At 42.0% G+C, this 26,275-nt stretch overlaps 1 protein-coding gene across 4 annotated transcripts in view; it reads right to left on the bottom strand.

Moving 5' to 3' along the window:
- LOC150065591 (phospholipid-transporting ATPase FetA-like) overlaps window positions 1-26,275 on the bottom strand; it is a 75,036-nt gene that overhangs the window by 7,022 nt on the left and 41,739 nt on the right. For 3 of the 4 annotated variants that reach the window (XM_090330204.1, XM_090330207.1, XM_090330205.1), the window contains exons 13-22: window positions 25,320-25,528; window positions 20,873-20,916; window positions 16,987-17,149; window positions 13,561-13,749; window positions 11,207-11,322; window positions 9,636-9,824; window positions 8,584-8,695; window positions 1,962-2,067; window positions 1,456-1,603; window positions 783-966 (exon numbers count right to left, since the gene is read on the bottom strand). In XM_090330204.1, coding sequence (XP_090186330.1) covers window positions 783-966; window positions 1,456-1,603; window positions 1,962-2,067; window positions 8,584-8,695; window positions 9,636-9,824; window positions 11,207-11,322; window positions 13,561-13,749; window positions 16,987-17,149; window positions 20,873-20,916; window positions 25,320-25,528 — 1,460 coding nt within the window. The remainder of the gene's footprint in view (window positions 1-782; window positions 967-1,455; window positions 1,604-1,961; window positions 2,068-8,583; window positions 8,696-9,635; window positions 9,825-11,206; window positions 11,323-13,560; window positions 13,750-16,986; window positions 17,150-20,872; window positions 20,917-25,319; window positions 25,529-26,275) is intronic. The other variant, XM_090330206.1, reaches the window with a different exon arrangement.

Here is a 26,275-nt window from a genome sequence, read left to right as displayed (position 1 = left end):
AGACTGAAGTTCCTAAAAGTTTTAATTGATTTGTGGTAATTCACTGTTCTTTTGGCCAAATCCACTGACATTAACACTGCATAGCTTAATGGGATAAGTGAAACCTCTAAGGGCAGAGTGGTTTTAGAAATAGGAAAGAAAGCAAGAACACTTTGTAGAATTGAGGTTGAATACTGTTAGTGTTCCTTATGTGAGGAGTGAGATAGGACTAGATGACTTCCAGATTTTGTCCTTATCTCACACAGTGGCAAACTGTTAGTTTACCTGAATGTAATACTAAAGCATTTTAGCCATTTGTTTCTATTCATCTGAGATGATCAGTAAATCACCTCTAGCCAGGGTAAGTTCTTGGAAACATAGTCCCAGGTCTACAGCCTTCAAAAACAATATACACTGTGACTCTGGCCTACAATTATTATTATTTTTTTGTCGCCTGATGCTGTTGCAGATAGAGGGCATACAGTTGCACTGCTAACTGTTGTGGAAAGGTATACATGGGCTTGAGTGAAGCTATGAGGATCTGTGCATATACTTATTGTCAGTGTAAGAGAATGAAGTTTAATGTATGAATGCTTATGGATAAGGGCAGATGTAGACATATAAATAAGTGAGGATACTGATATAGAGGAACATGAATGGAGTTTCTAAAGAGTACAAATGTATATTGCATATGATAAGCAGGAATATGAACCAGTAACATAGTACCACCAGATCACTTTGTCCATTAATGAAGAAAGAGGCAAACCATGGATGGGGACTACTGACTCCATCTCTTTACATGCCTTTAATCATGTTGACATCGTTGGCTCCATCTCCAATGGCCAGTGTCACCACTGTCTTGTACTTCTTCACCAGCTCTACCATCTGGGCCTTCTGAAGGGGTGTCATCCGGCAGCAAACCACCCCCTTGCACATGCATGCTGTTCGCAGCAATTCTAACTCCAGGTCCCCTTCTAGAGCGTAGGCCTGCAAGAACAGGATATATACCCACTCTTCGGGATGTTCCAAAAGATTCTTAAGGCAGGGCCTTCCCGGATTCCTCCCCTTTCTTCCATTATCTTCTGTCCTTTGAAGGGCAGGCTGAGCTGCTCTCAAGGTACATAGGGAGTTCTATGTTGCTCCAAGTCAGTTCTAGGGATTCACTGATGGGAAATTGGTCAGGACATCTCATTGGATCAAATCAGTTGATGGGGCAATAGGCCTTTTTGGAGGGTCTGGTTCTACTTGATCTTCATTTCCCCTAATGGCAGGACAGTAGTCAAGAATTTGGAAAAGGAAGAGAGTTGTATTGACTTCTCTTTCTTCCTTTAACTCTGCCTAGAGTAGCCTTGGGAAATGTGTCTTTCAGGCAAGAGTACCTGACGTGGAGAAATGGGACTCATAAGAAGAAAGGAATGTTGCAATTTCCCTTCCAAAGCAAAGCAAAGAACAGAGCTATAACTCTGTGTTTCCCACCAGACTGTAGCCATTGATGACCAAGCCATAGCTGCCACTGGGCTCCTCCTCAGGTACTTTGAAGGACATTTTGGGCTTCTTCGTGAGGAGAATGTTTATGGGGTCTGATTCCAGAAGAGACTCGGGTTTCATCTTGCTCCTTGCTGACCTGAAAGCCAAGAGTCATTGTTAGATTCAGGCAAGACACAGAACTTAGAAAGGAAAATATGTCTTAAGAGGAAAGTGGGCAAAGAGGATAGAGGGCCTCTGCAAAGCTAGCCAAGACCTCAGACTTGACTGCTTCTGCTGAAGGGTGATATCCTTCCATATGCTATATTTCTCCATTTCCCATACTCCAATTCATTCAGTCTGAATGTTTCTTTATAAAACTCTCAAATATTTTATTTTTCTTGTTTCCCTTCTTCCATTTCTTCCTGATTTCTTCTGGTAATGTTGGGACTACATGGGGAAATTGGGAATAGGAATTCTTGATCCAGGAATTGGGTATGGCCACTCTCCATCTGTACCTGAGTTCTTTCTGAATTGTCTCACTATTCTTGCCTTCTACTATGAACACATCATCCATTTCATCCTTGAATATGTTACAGGAGTAGGCGATGTTCACAGCAGTCTCTGTGGAGAGGGAACACAAGTCTCACTTTGGCAGTTTGTAGAAAGGGAGTTGTTTCACAGGATACAGTCATAGAGGATCTAACAGTGGGCTCAGCTCATTTGTCTACATTCGCTTTGTAGACAAATTTGGATTCAGTCAAAATGCAGTTTTCATGAACCACTGGAACTATATGCAAATAGCTATAAGTGAGTGTCTACTTGGAAAATACTTGTGAGTTATTCATTAGTTACTAGGAATCGTGAGCCTTAGCCTTCTCTAGAAAGCCTTAACTTACTTTTTGTTGTTGTTGCCATGGTGTTTGAACTCAGGGCTTGGCACTGTCCCTAAGCGCTTTTGTTCAAGGCTAGTGCTCTACCACTTTTGTCAAATGCCTTCGTGTCCAGAGAAATTATCATATGATTCTTATCTTTAGCTCTATTGATATGATGTATTACATTGATTGATTTGCGAATGTTAAACCAGCCTTGCATCTGTGGGATGAAGCCCACTTGATCACAGTGTATGATTTTTTAAATTTGTTTCTGGATTCTGTTGGCTAATATTTTATTGAGGAGTTTTGCATCTGTGTTCATTAGAGAGCTAGGTCTGTAGTTTTCTTTTTTTTGTTAAGTTATTTCCCTGGTTTGGGGATGAGAGTAATATTAGCATCATAAAATGAGTTTGGTATTGCTCCTTCTGTTTCTATTTCTCAGAAGAGTTTCAAGAGTATAGGTGTTATTTCATCTTTAAACGTCTTGTAGAATTCCGCAGTGAATCCATCTGGACCTGGGCTCTTTTTGGTTGGCATTTCCCTGATTGCATCCACAATTTCGTAAGAAATTGGTTTGTTCAATTTGTTTACCTCATCGTTGTTCAGTGTGGGTAGCCTATATTTAAGAAATCATCAATTTCTACTAGATTTTCCTGTTTCTTTGAATATAGGCCCTGGTAGTACCTATTCATTATGGACTGAATTTCTTGGAAATCAGTTGTGATTGTTCCCATGGGGTCTCTAATCTTGTTTATTTGAGTCTCCTCATTCCTTTTTTTTTTGATTAATCTTGCCCAGGGTCTGTCTATTTTGTTGATTCTTTCAAAGAACCAACTTTTTGATTTATCAATTTGTGTATAGTAGATCTTATTTCAATCTCTGATATTTCTGATTTTATTTTTGTTATTTCTGTCCTTGTAGCTGTTTTAGAATTAACTTTTTCTTGCTCCTCTAGGTGTTTCAGGTTTTTTTAAGGCTATTTACATGCTCTTCTTCTGTCTTTTTAATATGGGCTCCTAGTGTGATAAATTTGCCTCTTAGAGCTGCCTTTGCTGTGTCCCATAAGTTACTTTGTGATGTTTCTTGATTGTCATTACATTCAAGGAAGTTTTTAATTTCTTTTCTGATCTGATCTGTTACCCAGGAGTTATTCAGAAGTGTGTTGTTCGGTTTCCAAGTGATTGAATGTTTTTTGACTTTGACTGCATTGTTCAGAATTAGTCTGACTCCACTGTGGTCTGATAGAATGCATGGGATTATATCAGTCCTCTTGTATTTGCTTAAGTTTTCTGTATGAACTATTATATGATCTATTTTGGAGTGTGTTCCATATGCTGCTGAGAAAAATGTAAAAAGTTTCGCCATTGGTTGGAAGACTCTGTGTATATCTGTTAAGCCCAGCTGGGCTATGGTGTCGTTTAAGTCAATGGTGTCTTTGCTTAATTTTTGTTGAGTTGACCTGTTGTTTGTTGAGAGTGGGGTATTGAGGTCTCCCACTATGATTGTGTTTGAATCTATCTTGTTCTGTAATTCTAAGAAAGTTTGTTTGACGAATTTGGGTGCTCTCATGTTGAGGGAGTAAATGTTTATAACTGTAATATTATGGGCATGGATTGTACCCTTTACTAATATATAATGGCCATCTCTATCTTTATGTACTGATTTTACTGAGAAGTTAGTTTTGTCGGAGATTAAGATTGCTACTCCTGCTTTTTTGCATGGTGCATTGGAATGGAAAATTCGTTTCCATCCTTTCACTTGGAATTTGTTTCTGTCTTTGGCAGTGAGGTGGGTCTCTTGGAGGCAACATATGGATGGGTGGTGTTTCTTAATCCAGTCTGCTGCTCTGTGTCTTTTGATTGGATTGTTCAGCCCGTTCACATTTAGGGAAATTATGGAGAAGTGGTCTGTCCATTGTCATTATTTATTTTTACTTCTAAGTTTCTTTCTCTCTCTTTTTTCCCCCTTTTTGTGTTTAGTGAAATATAGATATTTGCTTCTTGATGTTCTACAATTTGTTCTCAATTAATTAGTATTTTTTGTAACGCTGGTTTAGTGTGCATGTATTCATAAAGCTTCTCTTTGGAGTGAAATATTCTTGTTTCTCCCTCAAATGTAAATGCTAGTTTTGCTGGATATATCAGTCTGGGTTGGCAGTTGTTGGTCTTCAGGACATCAATGATGTTTTTCCAAGCTTTTCTTGCATTTAGGGTTTGTGTGGAGAGATCTGCTGTAATTTGTTTTTTTCCCATTGTAGTATAGCTCTTTCTTTGTTTTTGCAGCATTTAAGATTCCTTGGTATTCGGGTCTAGTGTCTTTACTATGATATGTCTAGATGAGGTCCTTCTAGGATCTTGCCTGTTTGGAGTCCTGAAACCTTCAATAATGTGAGTATTTTCCCTTTTGAGGTTGGGGAAGTTCTTTGCTATGATTTTGGTGAATAAGGGTTGCATTCCTTTGTCCTGAAATTCTGTGCCCTCATCAATCCCTATTATATGAAGATTAGACTTCTTTGCTGCATCTGCCAGGTCCTGGAATTCTCGCTGGTGGATTCTGACTGATTTTTCCAAGGTGGCGATTCTCTGTTCCAGCTCCTGTGTTTTATCTTCCATTCCTGATGTTCTATTCTCCATCTCCGTCAATCTGCTGCTTAATGCCTCCATTTTTGCTTGAGGTGTGGACACTGAGCTAATCATGTCTGCTGAGAGGGTACTGAACTTTTCTTCTACTTCTCTTTTGAATTCGAAGAGTTCCTTGGAAATTTCTTGCTTATGTTTTTGGAAGTCAGCCTTAATTTCGTTAGTCATTTCCAAAATCATCTCCTTGATTTGAGTCATATTTCAGGTATCTTCAGGTGTCATTTCTTGGGATGGTGACATCTCTCTCGTCCCTACACTCTTGTTTCCTTTTGGGCTTTACGTGGGACTTTGATTATTTATGTATGTCGTAATTCATCTTTGCACTCTCCTAGGCATTGAGAACTGTTGTTGTAGTTCGCTCTGTGGTCAGTAGGTGGCGGTCTTTACTTGGATTGGGACCGGTGGTTCTGGGAATTTGTGTATACCTGTGGTTCTCGGCCAAATTGATTCCTCCGCTGACTAGGACAGAGTTTGCAGTTTTTGCAGGTGTTCGGCTGGTTCCCAGAGGCTGTGTGCTGCTGCACGACTAGCTCTCAGCCCAACCAGTGGCCTCACAGTGGGCCGTGGGATGGGTCTGCGTGCTTCAGGTTCAGCGCGCTGGGTGGATGGTTGGTTTTCCTGCGCTGTTTCCAGGGGCAGCCCCGGGCCAAGGGTCTGGAGTTCGGGAGTTTCCAAGAGCTCTCAGCTGGACCAGCTGGTGTCTGCTCTGTTCCCAGGGGCGGGGCCCAGCCAAGGACGTGGGCTTCAAGGGCGTAGCTGCACCTTTCTGATTCTCAGAAGGCGAGCTTAGCTACTGGTCTGCTCTTCAGTTCCCTGCTGTGTTTCTGCAGCTTTGTCAGAGAATCTGTGACTCTGGGGGGGCCCTTGGTGCTGTCTTGCTGGGGATTCCCAGCTGGAGGGTGCCCGGCTCAAGATTTGAGGGGGACAGATGCTGGCTCCTCGACTCCCGCACACCCCACCCGCTGTTGGGAAGCAGGGTTTCAGCACCCCCCACTTTTCAGGTCCAGTGGCCTGGGAGAGGAACCTGTTGGGAGGGTGAGCTGGGACACCTCTGCCCCTTTGGTGGGGTGCTGGGTCTTAGCACCCACCCACCTGTCAGTCTCCAGTCAGAGGCCTGGGGGAGGAGACTGTTGGGAGAGTGGGGGCTAGGACACCTCCATCTCCCTTGGTGGGGTGCTGGGTCTTAGTGCCCGCCCACCTGCCAGTCTCCAGTCAACGGCCTGGGGGAGGAGGCTGTTGAGGGAAGGGACAGGATTCTAAATTCCTTGCCCCCTGCCCTTGCCAGTCTTTCTCGGGCGGGGTGGAGGGGTCTGAGGTAAGTTCTATAGCTCGCCACCAGCTCTGCTTTCCTGATGGGTTTGGGGACCCACTGGGCTACCCACTGGGCTACCTGCTGGTCTACCTGCTGCACTACTCACTCCTCTGCGTTTGGGTGTGAGCTGCTCTGCAGTGTTGGAGAATCATTCACTCCCCACGGATCTCAGCCACCGCCTGTGCTCCGAGTCTGGGTTCCGCTGCTTGCTGGCCTGGTCTATGCTGGTTTCTGTGGTGGTCGGGGCTGCCCAGCCAGGTGCCCTCTGCCACGGCTTTCACAGCTCCGGCTTGGAGCCGGTGGTGAGGTGTGGGGGAGGCGTCCTCACGTCCCGAATTCCTTGAGAAAGTTGCATGTAAGCTTTATCTGGATTTCTTTTCTGGTTTGAGTCCTTTTCCGTCACTTCTTGAGTTTGTTGTGGATTTCTTAAGGTAGTTGGCTCATGGGAGTCCCTGGTTCTCTCTTTTTGTGGGAGAGAGCTAGGCAGCGTCCCTATTGTCTCAGCGCCATCTTCTGCCTCTCGCTCTACCACTTTTGACACCAGGTTTCTGGTGGTTATTTGGAGATAAGAGCTCATAAACTTGACTCTCTAGGCTGGCCTTGAACCTCGACCCCCAGATCTCAGCCTCCTGAGTAGCTAGGATTTCAGGTATGAGCTGCTAGTGTCAGGCTTCCTCTCCCTATTTTGTAAAACAATTCCAGTTTGTATTCATTTCTTCGGACAATCAGAATATTTTTTTTTCAAACAGCACTGTGCCTATGTCAATTTTTATTACTGACTGAGACACTTCCTTTTTTTTTTTAGGGGACAGAGGGTCATGGGTCTTTAACTCTGGGCCTGGGTACTGTCCCTGAGCTCTTCAGCTCAAGGCTACTGCCCTACCCCGTGAGTCAAGCTTCATTCCCTACTTTCTAGTGATTAACTAGAGATAAGAGTCTCAGGTCCTTTTGTGCCCAGGCTGGCTTTGAACCTTCATCCTCAGATCTCAGCCTCCTATGTAGCTTGGATTACAGGTGTGAGCCACTGCACTCAACTATCCTTTCTTTTTTCACTTTGAGAGATTTCAATGTGAAATAAATTCATACTAAGAAAAAATTTTTAAATTAAATCCTGAATCTTGGCTATAACTGGTATGAGAATTGAGAGATCTCAATAGTCACAGACACTTTCTGGCAGAAAGGCCTTCTGAAGGATGAATAAAATTGTTTAGGTTAGGGAAAGATACTTCAAGTTGGCAAATGACCTAAACATAGGCCCTAAAGTAAGAACGTAATGTTGGGGAAAACCTAATAGGCACATTATGATGGAGACAGGAATGCCTGGCTAGCAATAGATTATCAAGGTCCTGAAGGGCCGATTGAGGAGTCTCACTTTCAAGACATGGATGGTCCTGACTATAGGTCTCTCATAAAATGAGACTCATAAAATGAGTCTGTTTAAGGAAGATTAAGCTGATGGTTGTATGAGGCTGTGCTGAAATTAGTAAGGGCAAAAGTAAGATCAGGTGAGAATTTTTAGCAGAAATACAGACAAGAGGGAATGAAGGCTAAACTAGGATACTAGCATATGCCAATGGATTTTCAGATTAATGTGGTATGGTGGAAAAAGGATCTTTGGGACAAAAAGACGAAATAGTCAAAGACAACTTTAAAGTTTTCAGCCTATATGTTTTTGACTGACAAGTTATATCTGAATGATTTTTTTTTTGCCAGTCCTGGGCTTAAGGTCAGGGCCTGAGCACTGTCGTTGGACTTTCTCAAGGCTAGCACTCTACCACTTGAGCTACAACACCACTTGCAGCTTTTTCTGCGTATGTGATACTGAGGACTCAAACCCAGATCTTCATGCATACTAGGCAAGCACTCTACCACTAGGCCAAACTCTTGACCACATGAATGATTTTCCCTTTTTTTTGCCAGTCCTGGGGCTTGAACTCAAGGCCTGGATGCTGTCCTTGGGTTTTCTCAAGATTAGAGCTCTACTACTTGAGCCACAGCACCATTTCCAGCTTTTTCTATGTATGTGGTACTGAGGAATCGAACCCGTGGTGATTTTTCTATCTGAATGATTTTTCCATCTATTTTTCTATCTGAATGATTGTCTTTATTAACTAATATAGCATATGACATCAAGAATATGCTCAGAAAATTGAGTTTGAAACTGGAAATGAAGGTACATTGCTAAGGACTTGATCTTAGTCACAAGAAAATTACTTGTCAAGAGAACTGTTAAGGGAAAAATAAAATGAAGAAGAAAAGAAATAGTTTACACGAGTGTGTTAGAGGATGGTTCAGGCTAGAAGTTTCCCTTTACCTTGCTTATCACCAGTCAAAACCCATATTTTAATTTTTGCTTTGTTCAAAGTGCTGATTGTCTCAGGGACTTCATCTTGCAGCTTGTCTTCTATGGCTGTGGCTCCTAACAGCTTCAAATTGAGTGAGAAAAAGGGAAAAGCACACTAGTTAGAGTCACTGCACAATGTAACTAGCACCTCACCTCATCTTTCTTGAGGGAACTGAAGATCCCTGTGAAATACAGCTCAACATATTCTACCTCTCATCACAAACAACTTTTCAACTATACCTTGAAGTCAGATATAGAAATATAGTATTAGGGACCAGAGAAGGTGAGGGCCTGAGTGATATACTGAGTTATGTGCTACTTATAAGCCATCTGTTTCACAACACCTCTTTACTTTTCTCTTGCTTTACACCATACTTCCTAGCCTAAAGCATCATGTGTCTTAGATAAGGGATCTCCATGTATTACTTTAGTTCTTCTTTCAGCCTGACCAGGGATGGAATGTGTCTCATTATTTATACCAACAGGGCTAATGGGTTTTTGTTGTTGTTGTTGTTAGTTGTGGGACTTGAACTCTGGGCCTGGACACTGTCCCTGAGTTCTTCAGCTCAAGGCTACCACCCTACCCCTTCAACTACAGTGCCACTTCCAGTTTGTGGGTGGTTAATTGGAGATGAGTCACATGAACTTCAGTGCCCGGGGTTGGCTTTGAACCCCAATCCTCAAATCTCAGCCTCCTGAGTAGCTAAGATTACAAGTGTGAGCCACCATGCCCAGCATAAAAGTGCCATAAATTTTCTTGCCTAGGCTCAATGAATCTTAAACTTCAGCTATCAGCTTCCTGAGTAGTTAGGATTATAGGCAGGTATAAGCCACTGGTGCCCAACACACTTACTTTTTGTAATATTCCAAAGCTCTTGGGCTTTCCTGTTAATCTTGCCTGTTTTTCTCTTAGAGAGTTCACATACAGGTTGGTCAATCACTGAAAGTGACTCTCAGAGACCTTTCTTAGTCTACCACCCCAATTCCTGCCTCCTGTCTGCTCTGGAATTCATCATACTCACCATCAAGTCTTTTTCAATCTCTTCATAGATAAATGACAACTGACTCTCTCGGTTCTCCAAAGATAGGCAGGCTTCATTGTGCTTCTTGATCCAAGTACTGAAATACTCATGGTCCAGTTCTCGGTAGGTCACCATAAGGGTGCGAAGGCCTTCAGTGGCAAAGTCCTGGAAGATGTATGTGCACCAAGTCTGAGATGGGTAAAGGCTGAGTCAAAGGAGTGGCAGACTGACCTCAGAGGTCTCATTTTCCTAAAAAATAGGGCTTACTTGTCCCAAGGATGGAATAATATATGTTAATGTCATCTTTTTTCCTCTTTGTGTTTTCTTTTTTAGTACTGGCTAGTACTGGAGTGGACAAACCTAGGCCTGAAGGCCAAATCCTGTCTGTGACCTGTTTTGTATGACTTGTTGGATGATCCCAGTCACAGAGGAACTGAAGAAGCTATGCTTCTGTTTGAGTGGGTCATTGGAGATGGACTCTGGTAGGTTTAGCTCCAGAGGCTAACAGAATGTACTGTAGTCAGGCCCTATTGTAAATGTCTGTCAAAGATGAAAACCTTTCAAAAAGTCTAAAACAGCTTTATGCCCCCTCCTTTGAAGCCAGTCTAGGGAAATATTCTCTGAGAATATACCCTACATGTCACTGTTCAGGAAGTTAAAAAGCAGCCCATGAAAAATAGTCTGGCCTCTGGGAATCAGAGTTGTCTTATGTGAAACACTTTACTTTTTTCTTCTTTTAAAATCGAGAATATCTTCTAAAATCCATCCTTTTAAAGTGCACAATTAAATAGTCTTTTATTTAGTACACTCACAAAGTTTGTGCTATATCTCAAATCCTGGAGAGCAGAAGTAAATAGGGAGTAAAACAGGGAGAAGGGAGGTGCTTTTGAGGATTCCAATCATGTAGACAAGAGAGAGAGGTATCAAATGTATTTCTGAGTAGCTCAGGTTTGGAATTTTCTTCTTTGAACCCTAAAGGCAATCATGGCTGGTAGAATAAGGTCTCCCATATTAGCAGGCTATATTCTAAAGCAAGTATCAAGTCTGACTATGGGACCTACTGAGACAGGAATGTTGAAATTATTTTGATTTTCATAAGTGCGTCTACAGACACTATCCTTATCATGCACCTGGGAGTCCCACCCAATTCTTTGACATAGAAGTTGAAAACATGCTCAGTGAAAATACCAACTGGACACAAATTTTCACATAATAGATAAAAAGCTGAAACAAACTAAATGTACATCAACAGATGAATAGATAAATACAATATGGTATATCTGTACAATGAAATGTTATTTGGTAATAAAAAGGAATAAAACATTGATATATGCTATAACGTAGATGAACCTTAAAAGCATTATACCAAGTAAAGGAACCAAAAATTAATGTATTTTATGATTCTATTGGTATGAAACTTTTACTTAGTGGATAGTCTTTTACCAACTAAAGAAAGATAGATGCTGATATATACCTATACAGAAATATATGACATGGGGGCACATTTGTAAACATGTATCCAGATACAGAGAATCATTCAAACTTCTGTCACCTGCAGCCTAAACACTTACATCTAAATGTTCCATAGTTTCATCATTAAGTGATGTACAGGATGGATGAAGCAGCTCAGTGATAATGGTATCTGCTCCCTTACAGAACAACATTATTTGATCTTCAGGTGTCCGCACTAAAAGGGAGTAAATTAAGCCAAGTAACTATATAGATCTACTGTTAAAAGAACTCATATGGGTCATTGGAGGGATGGCAGCAGGGTGCTCCCTATAACACTTGTTTCTGCTACCTTTGGAGGCTGTAATGGTTAATATTGTCAATTTCATCAAATTGAGAAGTGCCTAGGAGATTAGTAAAGCACTCTCTACAGGTGTCAGTAGAGACAACTAGATCATGAAGGCTTTGAACTAATGAACAGATTAATCCCTTTATAGATTCATAGTATGATGACATCAGTGGAAAGTTGTGAAAGATAGAAGGAGGGGCTTAGTTGGAGGAAGTAGGATATTGGGTATATATCCTTGGGGGTTATATATCTCAGCCTAGCCTCCTCTTTCTGTAGCCCTTTTCTTTGCCTTTTTTTTTTGGTTGGTCATATGGCTTGAACTCTGGGCCTGGGCATTGTCCTGAGCTCTTCAGCTCAAGGCTAACATTCTACCACTTGAGCCACAACACCACTTCTGGTTTTCTGGTGGTTAACTGAAGTTAATAGTCTCACCGTCTTTTTTGCTTGGTCTGGCTTAGAACTGCCATCCTCAGCTCTCAGCCTCCTTAGTAGCTAGGATTACAGGTGTCAAGCCACCAGGTAACCATCCTTTTCTTTGCTTTTTGACTGCCAGGATATGAGCTACTCTGCTCTATAATGCCCTTCTCAGGATAATGGACTGATACTTCTGAAATGGTAAATAGTTAAAATGGCACTGTCCTTTAAATTGTTTCTGTCATATATTTTGGTCACAGTAATGAGAAAACAATTAATAGAGAGATCAAGGACTCAATGAATAATTATGTAGTAAAGGCTGGAGAGAACGACAGAAGAACTTATGAAACCAATTCTTAATATTTCTTCTGGAAGACTCCATGATACAGAATTATACTTAGTTGTTTTTCTCTTCTTTTTCCTCCTTCTTCTCCTCCTCACCTTTCTCCTTCAGTACTAGGATCTGTACTCATGGCCTCCCACTTACTTAAACAGGCTAGAATTCTACCCCTTAAGCTATGCTCTAAACTTTTTGCTTTACTTGTCTTTTTCTGATCAGGCCTCACATTGTTGCTGGCTTCTTGAGTAATTAGTTTTCAGGTTACTAGGTAAATACCTGGAATACTGTATATATTGGAAAAGACAATGAAAAAGGTTTGTACATGTTCTGTACAGATGTAACTTCTTTTTGGCAGGTATAAGGGGTTTGAACCCAGGGTTTCATACACACTAAGCAAATGCTCTACTACTGAACTACATCCTCAGACACAAGTTTGTTTGTTTGTTGTTGTTGTTGTGTGTGTGTGTGTGTGTGTGTGTGTGTGTGTGTGTGTGAGAGAGAGAGAGAGAGAGAGAGAGAGAGAGAGAGAGAGAGAGAGAGAGAGTGCCTGTGCATGCACATGTGTGAACATGCACATATGCCAGTACTAGAGTTTGAACTTAGAGTCTGGGTCCTATCCCTGAGCTTTTGTACTCAAGGCTAATGCTCTAGCACTTGATCAACTTCTGGCTTTTTGGTAGCTTTTTTTTTTTTTGGCCAGTCCTGGGGACTGAACTCAGGGCCTAAGCACTGTCTTTGGGCTTTCTCAAGGCTTGTGTTCTACCACTTGAAGCACAGCACCACTTCCAGCTTTTTCTCTGCATGTGGTACCAAGGAATCGAACCAGGATCTTTGTGCATACTAGGCAAGCAGCCTACCACTAGGCCAAACTCCCAGCCCTTTGATAGATTTTTATTGGAGATAAGAGTCGCGCAGCTTTCCTGCCTGGGCTGGCTTTGAATATCGGTCCTCAGATATGAGCCTCCTAAGTACCTAGGACTGCAGGTTTAAGCCACTAGCACCCAGCCACAACTTTCTGCCCCCAAATATTTTGACCCATGGTTGACTGAATCCATGAATCTGTAAATAAGGAGAATGGACTGTAAGACTCCATCTTTTACTCCATTCTGAGGTTTTATAAATTTAGTCCCTGTCCTCTTGGTTTTAGGTTGTCATCGTGGTTTTGAGGTTGCTGATAAGCCATTACCCCATGACATGAGGGAAGACAGCAAACCCTGATACGTAAGAGAAAATTAAAGGAGGCAGGAGAGAAAGTGGGACATACTTTAAGAAAGTATGTGAGTGGGAAGAAGCATTTGTGAGTAAAGAGGAAGTCAATGTGCAGGAATGTGTGAAGGTCTAAAGGCCAGAACGCTGACGAGGACGGCACCCACCAATTACGGACATCCTCTTGCGCACATTGCTGAAGTCCAAAATAGCCAGCAGCTGGTAAACCTTGGGCTCTCCCATTTCTACCATGGTGATTGTCTCAGATGTGCGGGAACGGAACACAAAGCCAAAATTTCTGGCAGCAGTGACCAAAGCACCTTCATCTGGGGACTGAGCCTGGTACATTAGCTTACCTGACAGGAAAGAAGAGGATAACTAGAGCTCATAGAGATTAGAAGCTGAAGTCCACCCAGAAGTGACACCATATTTCAAGTGGGCTACACAAAGATGGGCCCAGGAGAAGGTAACTTCCTTCAAAATGTCCTCACAAGCCTGACCACAAAAGGCCAGGTTGAATAGCACATGCCAGTCTCTTTTCATTTCCAATTTTTTCAACTCATTTCACACATCTGCATCACTATGACAGTGCTACATGGTAACATGCAAAGCGTATATGCAAAACAAAACATAAGCAGTAACTTTCCAATGCCAGAGGGTAAAGATGGTAAAGTCAGGTGCAAGTAGCTCATGCTTGCAATCCTAGCTACTCAGGAGGCTGAGATCTGAGGATTGTGGTATAAAGCCAGTCTGGGCAGAAAAGTTGGTGAGAGGGCCGGGAGTTTGGCCTAGTGGTTAAAGTGCTTGCCTAGCATGCATGAAGACCCGGGTTCGATTCCTCGGTACCACATATAGAAAAAAAAGCCGGAAGTGGTGCTGAGGCTCAAGTGTTAGAGCTCTAGCCTTGAGAAAGTCCAAGCACAGTGCTCAGGCCCTGAGCTCAAGCCCAGGACTGGCAAAAAATAAAAAATAAAAAAAAAAAGAAAAGTTGGTGAGACTTATTTCCAATTACCTACCAAAAAGCCAGAAGTAGAGGCATGGCTCACGTGGTAGAGTGCTAGCCTTGAACAAAAAAGCTCAGAGATAGTATCCAGGCCCTGAGTTCAAGCCCCAGTGCCAGCAATCACACACGTGAAAAGATGGCCTACAGAACTTGCTAAAGATGCATATTCTTTGAGCCTTACACAAACTCAGTGAATACAGATTTACAAAGTCTTGGAGCATGACCTAGGAAACCGAATTTTTAAGCAATCTCTTGGGTGATTCTCACATGTGTGGCTTAAGGTACTACTCCATATGGTCAATGACACTTTGGTAAAATACTGCACATATCTCTCTCTGTCTCTATATCTCTGTCTCCACATCATACTCAACACACACACACACACACACACACACACACACAAGTGTTATCACCTTTAACTCATCCTGGGAAATGAAATGGTTCTGTTTTTTAATCTGCTATTATTCAAAAATTCAAAAATTTATGGAACTCCTAAGTTAAACTGTTATTGTAACCAGAGGCATATTTTAAATTATTTTTCTGAAGATTAAGTTGATTTTTAAAATTTAGGCATTATTAAAATCTTATACTTGTGAATAGGCAGGTGAATATATTTTTACATCCAACATAAATAAGATGTATCTACTTGACAATTGAGACTCCTTTCCTATGTGTAAAAAACAAGGCCCAGTATGCTTCAAACAACAGCAGCTTCTTGGGATGGCAGAGCCAGAGGAGCATGTGATGGTATAGGAGCTCACAGGGCCAGGAAACATGAGATTTGTGTTTTTATCTCTGCCTTTTTTTTTTTTGTCAGTCATAGGGCTTAAACTCTGGATTTGGGCACTGTCCCTGAGCTCTTCAGCTCAAGACTATGGCCCTACCCCTTGAGCCATAGCGCCACTTCTGGTTTTCTAGTGGTTAATTGGAGATAAGAGTCTCACGTCTCATGGACTTTAGTGGCTGGGCTGGCCTTGAACCAAGATCCTCAGATCTCAGCCTCCTGAGTAGCTAGAATTACAGGTGTGAGCCACCACGCTCAGCTTCTGCCTTTCTTTACTATAGGGCTTTGGACCAGTAACTTAATCACTTTTTTTTTTTTGCCAGTTCTGGGCTTGAGCTCAGGGCCTGAGCCCTGTCCTTGGACTTTCTCAAGGCTAGCACTCTACCACTTGAGCCTCAGCACCATTTCCGGCTTTTGTCTATGTATGTGGTACCGAGGAATCGAACCTGGGTCTTCGTGCATGCACTAGGCCAAACTCCTGGCCCCCAGTAACTTAATTACTTTTTAGCTTCAGTTTCATTCTCTAATATTAGCATCATTTTTTCCTACCTTCTATCTCAGAGGACTGTTGTGAAGATTGTATAAAATAATATAAATGGAACCAATTTGTGAAACTGTGGAGTGACACATACAAATGGAATCAATTTGTGAAACTGTGGAGTCATTTCAGGTATTTCATTAAGAGTATTGACTTTAAAGCCATGCATGATGGCTCCTGCCTATAACCCTAGGTACTTAGGAGGCTGAGATTATATAAGTTTGAGGTCAGACTGACAAAAAAAGTTTATGAGATCTGATGTCCAATAAAAGTTGACGCAGTCTTGTACACTTGTTATCCCACTATGCCACTGTTACAAATAGGATTATAGCTCAGGCCAATCAAAGCAAAAGGCCTATTCAAGAAATAATGAGGGCCAGGAGCATGGTAGAGTGCTTGCCTAGCATGCAAAGAAGCCCTGGGTTCACTTCCTTGGTACTACATACACAGAAAAAGCTGGAAGTGGTGCTATGGCTCAAGTGATAGAGCACTAGGCTTGAGAAACCTCAAGGGCAGTGCCCAGGCCTTGAGTTCAAACCCCAGGACTAGCAAAAAAAAATAATAATGAGGCCAGGTGCGGTGGCTCACGCCTGTAATACTAGCTACTCAGGAGGCTGAGATCTGAGGATCGTGGTTCAAAGCCAGCCTCAGCACTAAAAAGTCTATGAGACTCTTATCTCCAATTAACCACCACAAAACTTGAAGTGCCACTGGAAGTGGCTCAAGTGGTAGAGTGCTATCCTTGAGCTGAAGAGCTCAGGGACAGTGCGCAGGCCCAGAATTCAAGCCCCCCAATAACAACAACAACAAAAGTTAGTTTTATTTTCTGGTTCTCAGGGCCTCACTTTCACTTGGCTTTTTTGTTCAAGTGGCTCTACCATTTGAGCCACACTTCTACTTCTAGCCTTTTGTGGGTTAATGCATTATTTTCTTTAAAATGTTTGAATAAGTCCCTGGATGATTTTTTTTAGCACATTTGATTACTAAGAAAACTAAGAAGTATAAGAGTACCTTTTAATTGTATAACAAGGAGATGACTCAATTCCTCGTTCAGGAAGTCTTATGCCAGACATAGACAGTAAGAAGTTATTTCTACTCGAATACCTTTAAAACTACCTATCAATTAATTCTCTGAAGGATAATGCTCCCTCTTAGAAAGGTTTTTCCCCTTAGATTAAGCCATTACAAATTATCTAAAATCACCCCCACCTCCAAAGAGTCTAGGCCCTATAACACGTTCTCAGCCCATCTGGAAGACTGTTTCTCACCTTCCACTTTCTCTTCTGACACCACAGTGTGACATAATGAAAGGGAGAGGAAAAACAGGTGCACCCAGCGATCTCCACTTTTTACTGCTTCCACCAAAGTCTTGTCATAAAATGCAAAGTTAGGATCTGCCAGTTCATTGTAGGAGAAATCAACCTTGTCTTCCTGGAACATACAAGCCAGAACAAAGTTCTCAGTAATAGGTGGACATTTTATAGGAGGTCACCTTGGGGGCCATTTCTGGAATATAATGAGAACTCTCAGGAGGACAAGAAAAGAAAAAGCAGCCAGGTTCAGTGGCTCATACCTGTAATCCTAGCTACTTATGAGGCTGAGATCTGAGGATCAAGGTTCAAAGCCAGCCTGGGCACAAAAGGACCCGAGACTTTTATCTCCAGTTAACCTCTAGAAAATGAGAAGTGGGGCTTGGCTCAAGGATAGGGTGGTAGCCTTGAGTTGAAGAGCTCAGGGACAGCACCCAGGCAAAGTTCAAGCCCCATGACCCACACACACACACACACAAAAGCAAAAGAAATGGCAAAGACATTGCTGATTTCTAACAAACCTGAAGCTATATGACAGTCCATTCGTTTCTCAGCTTGGCAGGTCCTTCTCACCTCATTTTCACCTCAGCTATTCTGGATGATTAACGGTAATTCTGAAATTCTATTGTTCCATATCTCAAGTCCTATCTGATAATTAAACCTGAATATATGAGAGTTAACTATTCCTTCTCAGGAAGTAGTGTCTGGGTAAAGTGTTGTTTATGATTGTCTACTACCTGATTTTGGGGGCTGGAAAATAGGTAGCAGTCATAGTGGTATTTGCTGGTAGGCATTATATCCCCCAGAGAAAAAGCAGGGAGGGGCAGAGTTAGACAGGAATGTTGCAAGAGAGAGGCAATGCCATAAGACATTATGCTTAAATACAAGCTCATTTTTGTTTGCATACTTAATTGTGCTTAACCTGTCAACATACTTGATTCTCCCTGACTCTAACTCTCATAGTCACTGGCTTGCATATGTTCCTATTTGAATTCTTGCCTCTGTCTGTGGACTTAACATTCATTATTTGCTTTACTATGACCTTGGATACTATAGACAGTCACCTTCATCTGCTTGTGGCTATAATAAATGAGTACTGGACTGAGACTTTTTGTTGTTGTTGATCATGGGGCTTGAACTCTGGGCCTGGATGTTGTCCCTGAGCTCTTCAGCTCAAGAATACCGTCCTTGGATTGAGACTTTCTTAAATCCACCCTGCAGTATGATGCTATTACCAAATGTATTCAGTCTATACCAGAATTCTTGCTGGGTGCCAGACATTCATGTCTGTAATCCTAGCAACTCAGGAGGCTGAGATCTGAGGACAAGAGTTCAAAGCCAGCCCAGGCAGGAAAGTCCAGGAGACTTCTATCCAAAAAACGGGAAGTAGGGCTGTGGTTTAAGGGGTACAGTGCTAGCCTTGGATGAAAAAAGCTCAGGGACAATGTGCAGGCCCTGGGTTCAAGCCCTAGGGGACACACACAGACACACACAGACACATAGACAGAGACACACAGACACACAGAGACACACAGAGACACACACACACACAGACACACACACACACACACACACACACACACACACACTTCTCAAGCAGGGCACCCTGGTAACTCACACCTGTAATCCTAGTTACTCAGGAGTCTGAAATTTGAGAATCGCAGTTCAAAGCAAACCGACGCAAGAAAGTCTGTGAGACTCATCTCTAATAAACTACTCAGACAAAGTCAGAAGTGACCCTGTGGCTCAAGTGGTAGAGCTCTAGACTGGAGCAGAAAGAAGCTCAGGGACAATACCCCGACCTTAAGTTTAAGCCCCAGTACTAGCAATGCATGCATACATACATACTTACATACACACATAGAATTCTCAAGGGTCTCTACCTCTTCATTGTTCCTCTACCTGGGTGGAGTCCTAGTATTCAAGTATAAATATAATTGTCCTTCTTGGTGCTATTTTGGGAAAAGGAAAATTTTAATGTACCATCCTATTTTTTTTCTAATTCTCATCTATAAGTAGTATTATTAGAGCAATTATGGTTGCCAGGGGGAGACTAAAATCTAATCCATAAACAAAAGATGAGGTCTAGCACTGTCAAAAATAGTAGAAGAGAGTAAACAGGAAGAAAATCTTGTAATTGTTTAGACAATAAATGTTGAAGTTAAATAAAGGAAAAAGATTGACAGACTGGATTACCTAAATGTAAAATTTTTACACAGAAAGAAATCATTATTATTTTTGGTGCCCATCTTAGGGCTTAAACTCAAGGCCTATGTAGTATCCCTGAACTTTTCTTGCCTAAGGCTAGAGCTCTATCACTTGAGCCACAGCTTCACTTCCAGATTTTTTTTGCTGGGGGGCAGGTCATGGGGCTTGAACTCTGGGTCTGGGCTCTGTCCCTGAGCTCTTCAGCTTAAGGTTACTGCCCTACCTACCCCTGGAGCCACAGCACTACTTCTGGTTTTCTAGTGGTTCATTAGAGATAAGTGTCTCACCTGGTTTTGGGGCTTTGGCTTTGAATCTGTGATCCTCAGGTTTCAGCCTCCTGAGTATCTGGGATTATAGGCGTGAGCCACTGTACCCGAACCACCATGGCTTCACTTCCAGATTTTTACTAGTTAACTGGAGATAAGAGTCTCCTGGACTTTCTTGTTTAGGTTGGCTCTGAACCATGATCTTCAGATCTCAGCCTCCTGAGTGGCTAGGATTCTAGGCCTGAGTACCTAGCTCACAAAAAGAAAATTTAAAAAAGAAAACTAAAAACAAAAGACAAAATGGAAAAATAATTGTAATGTGTTAGATAGAGAAAGTAATCCTTGTTACCCAGGAGGCTGAGATCTAAGGATGAAGGTTCAAAGCCAGCCTGGGCACAAAAGGACCTGAGACTCTTATCTCCAATTAACTTCTAGAAAACGGGAAGTGGGGCTTGGCTCAGGGGTAGGGCAGTAGCCTTGAGTTGAAGAGCTCAATGACAACGCCCAGACCCATGGGTAAGGTGGTAGCCTTGAGCTGGAAAGTTCAGAGATAGCACTCAGGCTGAGTTCAAGCCCCATGACCCCCACAAAAAAATAAGATTATTATTAGCACATTGTACAAAGTATATTTCATTGTGTTACTTACAACATGAATATAACAAATTTTGATAAAATTTACCCTATTATTACTCTTTCTGAAGTATCATCCCTATTCCCTTTTCCTGTTAGACAGTTTTTGGTGACTTTCACTGTGCTATTTTCATACATAAATACATGCATGCATTCATACATAATGTATTTCTACAATGCTTATCCCCCATCACTATCTCTTTATTCCTCCCATCCTCTTGTTCTCCCCAATCAGTCTCCTCCCCAAATCATGTCATATTATTACATTTTTTAAGGTCTAGATTCTGCATATGAGTGAAACATGTGGTGTTTTGTCTTTCTGAGTTTGGCTTTTCTTAATATGATGATCTTCAGCTCTATCCATTTTCCTGAAAAGTGATATACTTTAGTTCTTCTTTATGACTGAATAATACTCCATTCTGTATATGTATCACATTACCTTTATCCAGTCATTGGTGGATCCACTCACTGGTTGGATCAAGAGTAGCATACGTATATAAAGAAAATTAAGCCATTAGGTGTACATGAAATCCCAACACTTAGAAGCTGAGATAGGACTATCATAAGTTTGAGTTGGAGGGAGTAGGAGAAAGGGAAGGAGAGAGAAAGAGAGAGAGAAGCTATTTAACATAAGCCATTTATGTAATGTTTTCCTAATGCCTCAGTTGTATTAAAATAATTATTTTATGCCCAGCCTCTTTCAGTTCCTACATGATTTCCAGCAGACTGTAATTACTCACCTCAGAGACTGGAATTCTCTGTCCATTTCTGTTGTAGCAGTAACCTATTGGTAAGAAAAATATAGCAAAGACTTAGCAGAATTTTTTTTTTGCCAGTCCTGGGCTTAAGCTCAGGGCCTGAGCACTGTCCTTGGACTTTCTCAAGGCTAGAGCTCTACCACTTGAGCCTCAGCATCACTTCCGGCTTTTTTCTATGTATGTGGCACCAAGGAATTGAACCCGGGTCTTCGTGCATGCTAGGCAAGCACTCTACCACTAGGCAAAACTCCCAGCCCAATAGCAGGAAATTTTTAAAAACAAGTTTTTTTAAAAAACTTTTTGAAAGTGTTAAATCTAGTAGCATTGGGCCAGGAGTTTGGCCTAGTGATAGAGTGCTTGCCTCGTATGCACAAAGACCTGGGTTCGATTCCTTGGTACCACATACATAAAAAAATAAAAGCCAGAAGTGGTTTTGAGGCTCAAGTGGTAGAGCTCTGCCTTGAGAAAGTCCAAGGACAGTGCACAGGTCCTGAGCTCAAGCCCAGGACTGGCAAAAAAAATCTAGTAGCATTAATTATATACACAATGTGCAACTATCTCCTCTGTATATTTCCTCCTTGACTTCTTCTCTTCTTTCCCTTACCCCTACTCTGGTTCTGTCCTTCCCAGTCTGTCCTTCCTGGTCCCCATCCTGTCCCTATTCTACCCAGTCCCTCCTTTCTTTTTGGTAGTACTGGGGTTTGAACTCAGAACAGTCTACCATTTGAGCCACATACACCAAGACGTTTTTTAAATTGTGTTGGATAAGGTCTCACAAGTGGGTCAACCTGGGACTGTGATCCCTACCTATGTCTTCTAAGCAGTTGGGACCAAAAGCATGCATCACTATGTTCTATAGGATTTAACTTTTCCCTAGGCTGTCCACAAACTTAAGTGTTCCCAATCTGCCTTCTAAGTAGCTAGGATTACAGGAGTCAACCTAGTTTACTACTATATATGTGCAATACTTTGTGTGTGTGTGTGTGTGTGTGTGTGTGTGTGTGTGTGTGTGTGTGTTTTGCTGGGGACTAAATCCAGAGCCTCATGCATGACAGGCAAGTGCTATACCCTGAGCTACATCCCTAGCTCTCAACACTTTTAAAGTACTTCAAATGAAAGCTTCCTGATCTTTCCTATCCCTAATATCCCTAACCCCTAGAAATCTCTATTCTACTTTGTGTCTCTATGAATTTTGCTATTCTAGATATTTCATATAACTAGCACTTTTGTCTTTTTATTGTCTATCTTATTTCAATTAACATAATACATTCAAGTTTCATAGATGTTGTAGCATTTATTAAGCTTCTTGTGGCACTGAAGTTTGAATTGAGTCTCATTGTTGCTAAACAAGTGCTCCGCCACTTGAGCCATACCCCCAGTCCCAAACTTCATTCTTTTTATAGCCGAATCATATTCATTGAATTATGTGCCACTTTAAAAAATTCATTTGTTGATCCCCATATGGGATGTTTCCACCTTTGGGCTATGGTAAGTAATGCTGTAATGAACATTTTCATAGACCTATTTGAATTCCTGTTTCTAGTTTGGGAAGATATCTAGGATTAGTAATTCAAAGGAGAATTTTAAGGAAGCTTACTTCTGAGCTAGATGCCAGTGGCTCATGCCTATAATCCTAGCTACTCAGGAGACTGAGATCTGAGGATCACAGTTTGAAGCCAGCCCAGGCAACAAAGTCCATGAGACTCTTATCTCCAATTAACCACACACAAAAAAAGTGCGATGTGGAGCTGTGGTTCAAGTGGTAAAGCACAAGCCTTAAGCACGAAAGCTCAGGGACAGTGCCCAGGTTAAGTTTCAGCTTCAAGAGTGGCACAAGAAAGAGAGGATGGAAGGAAGGGCTAAAGAAGGGAAGGGAAGAAACAAAAGAAAGGAAGAAGGAAGGAAGAGAAAGAAAAAGAGGAAGGGAGGAAAGAAAGAAAAGAGAAAGCAAGGGCTGGGAATTTGGCCTACTGGTAGAATGCTTGACTAGCATGCACAAAGCTCTGGGTTTGATTTCTCAGTACCACATACCCAGAAAAAGCCAGAAGTGGTGCTGTGGCTCAAATGATAGAGCAGTAGCCTTGAGGCAATGTCCAAGGACAGTGCCTAAGCCCTGAGTTCAAGCTGTAGGACTGGCAAAGGGAGAAAGAGAGAGAGAAAGAGAGAGAGAGAGAGAGAGAGAGAGAGAGAGAGAGAGAGAGAGAGAGAGAGAGAGAGAGAGAGAGAGAGAGAGAGGGGGGGGGGGCTATGTTGCTTATTACAGGGCACCAGTGGCTCACTTTTGTAATCCTAATCATTAAGAAGAGATCTGAATATTTAAGACCTGAGTATCAAAATTCAAAGCTAGCCCAGGCAGATAAATCTGAGAGACGTTTATCTCCAATTAACCACTAAAAAGCTGGAAGTGGAGGTGTGGTTCAGTGTGGAGGTGTGGTAGAGTACCAGCCTTTAGAAATAGCTGAGCAAGAATGTGAAGCCCTGAGGGACTAGGGGTTTGGCCTAGTGGTAGAGTGTTTGCCAAGCGTACATGAAGACCAGGTTTCAATTCCTCGGTACCACAAACAGAAAAAAAAAAGCCAGAAGTGATGCTGTGGCTCAAGTGGTAGAGGTCTAGCCTTGGGAAAGCCTAAGAACAGTGCTCAGGCCCTGAGTTCAAACCCCAGGACTTGCAAAAAAAAAATGTGAAGCCCTGAGTTCAAGCCACAGTTCTGGCACAAAAAGAAAGAAAGAAAGAATGCTTATTTCTTCTGATTCTTTATCTTCCATCTCAGCTAAATCTTCTTGTCCTCAGTGATTTCTTTTTTTTTTCTTTTTTGCCAGTCCTAGGGCTTGAGCTCAGGGCCTGAGCACTGTTCTTGGGCTTTCTCAAGGCTAGCGCTCTTCCACTTGAGCTATAGCACCACTTCCAGCTTTTTCTATGTATGTGGTGCCAAGGAATCGAACCCAGGTCTTTGTGCATAGTAGGCAATCACTCTACCACTAGGCCAAACTCCTGCCCTCCCCCAGTGATTCCTTTTCTTAAGCCAGTAATAAAAAGAGATCATCTTCTTGGGCCCCCCAAAACTTCCCTTATTGAGGACAGAGGATATTCATTACAGATCTATGGAAAACTTCCAGCTCCAAGGCTAGCACTTTACCACTTGAGCTATAGCTCAATTTCTGGCTTTTTGTTGATTAATTATAGATAAGAGTCTCATCCTACTTGGATTGGATTTGAATTGTGATCCTCAGATCTCAGCCTCCTGAGTAACTAGAATTACAGGCATGAGTCACCAGCAGCCTATAATTTTTATTTTTAATTGACAAATAATAATATAGCTAGGCACAATGGCTAGCTACTCAGGAGGCTGAGATCTGAGGATCATGGTTCAAAGCTATCCCAGGCACTAAGGTTGGAGACACTATTATCTCCATTAACCACTAGAAAAATGGAAGTGGCACGGTGTCTCCAGGGTTAGATCGGAAGCCTTGAGCTAAAGAGCTCAGGGGCAGTGTCTAGCCCCAGAATTCAAGCCCCATGACTTACAAAAAAAAAAAATATATATATATATCTACAGGCACAATGATGCTTTCATATATGTGTATATTTGAAATCATTACATTTTAAGTGATTATAACTAATTTATATATACATATATATATCACTTCACATACTTTTCTTTTTTTGTAGTAGGAACATTTTAGCAATTTTGAAATATATAATACATTGTTAGCTATAGTTATCATACCCTGCAGATGGTATCAAAATGTATTCTTCTTGGGGCCCAGAGTGTGGCCTCGTAGTAGAGTGCTTGCCTACCATGCATGAAGCCCTGAGTTGGATTCCTCAGTACCATATACACAGAAAAAGCCAGAAGTGGTGCTGTGGGCTCAAGTGGTAGAGCACTAGCTTTGAGAAAAGTCCAACAACAATGCTCAGGCCCTGAGTTCAAGCCCCTGTAAGGGCAAAAAAAAAAAAAAAGGAAGGAAGGAAAAGGGGGCTGGGAGTTTGGCCTACTGGTAGAGTGCTTGCCTAGCATGCACAAAGACTCAGGTTTGATTCCTCAGTACCACATACATAGAAAAAAGCCAGAAGTGGCACTGTGGCTCAAGTGGTAGAGCTCTAGCCTTGAGAAAGTCCAAGGGCAGTGCTCAAAAAAACAAATGTATTCTTCCTGCCACACTGAAAATTTCTACTCTTTTACCAATATCCATTTGATTTAATAAAATAATGACCTGAGTATATTTATTTGCCCTCAAACAAGGGGAATTCCTTGAGATCAAAAATAAATGGACTGGATGTTAATGACTTAGTAACTAGAAAGGCTTGAGATTATAATGTAAATATGAATTTCAGAGGCTTATATTTCTGTTTGTTAGTTTACTCTTGGGAACAATCCATAAAATAGAATTTTTCTAAGACCCAGGGAATACAAGAAGGCATGCATACCATACAGATTCCCATGGATGGAACACTTGTTGAAAACCATGATGTTCTGAGTCAGGGTCCCTGTTTTGTCAGAGAACACATATTGGACTTGGCCAAGCCCATCATTAAGGGTGGTAGTACGAGCCTGAGCTGGGATGTTCTTTGGCACATCAAACATCTTCCGGTCCCAGTTGATATAGTAACTGTTGCCTAGTCTTATTATTTCAACACTAAGAATAAAGCAAAAAAGAAGGGTCTTGGTCAGGGAGGACAATCAAATACAGGCTCTCAGTCACCTTTTCTTTGGTGTTGATCCTGGAGCTTGAACTCAGGGCTTGGGCACTGTACTTGAGCTTTTGTGCTCAATGCTAGCACTGTGTTATGAGAGCCACAGCTTCACTTCATGGGCTTTCCTGCCTAGGCTGACTTTGAATTGTGGTCCTCAGAGCTCAGCCTCCTGAGTAGCTAGGATTACAGTGAGCCACTGGTACCAGGCTTCAGTTTCCTTTTTATAGGCTCTGATGGAAAATGAGTTATTAAACAGAAAGCACTCACTTTCCTACTTCTTCACAGCTATATCTTAGAACTGTCCTTTCTGTAGATCCTGCTGAGCCATCTCCCTCCCGTCCCTTTGAACCAACCCAATCAGACCAAAGTCATGTCTGATGCTGATGCCCCTAATGAACACAGATGTGGCTGAAACCTTGAAACCCATCAGTCAAAATAACATTGCTTACCCACTCTGCTTCCATCATATCCTGCTTCCATCTGCCCCCCTTCACTCTGCCCTAGTTATAAGGGGATGCACCGTCTGGCTGAAGGGACCTTGGTTGCCCTTCCCAGGCTTCACTCCTGAGTAAAGAAAGCATTTGGGTCCGTTCACTTTCTGCCCTTTCTTTATTCTGATACCCTCATGACTTACAGGTGCCATAGTCGGTCAGGGTCAGCAGCTGAAAATCACAATATCTTCCCTGGGA

This window comes from Megascapheus bottae, chromosome 3, assembly GCF_031878675.1.
Source record: "Megascapheus bottae isolate mThoBot1 chromosome 3, mThoBot2.hap1, whole genome shotgun sequence".
Classification (NCBI taxonomy): domain Eukaryota; kingdom Metazoa; phylum Chordata; class Mammalia; order Rodentia; family Geomyidae; genus Megascapheus; species Megascapheus bottae.
Note: the sequence above shows the minus strand (reverse complement) of the source record. Positions and strands in the feature narration are given on the sequence as shown.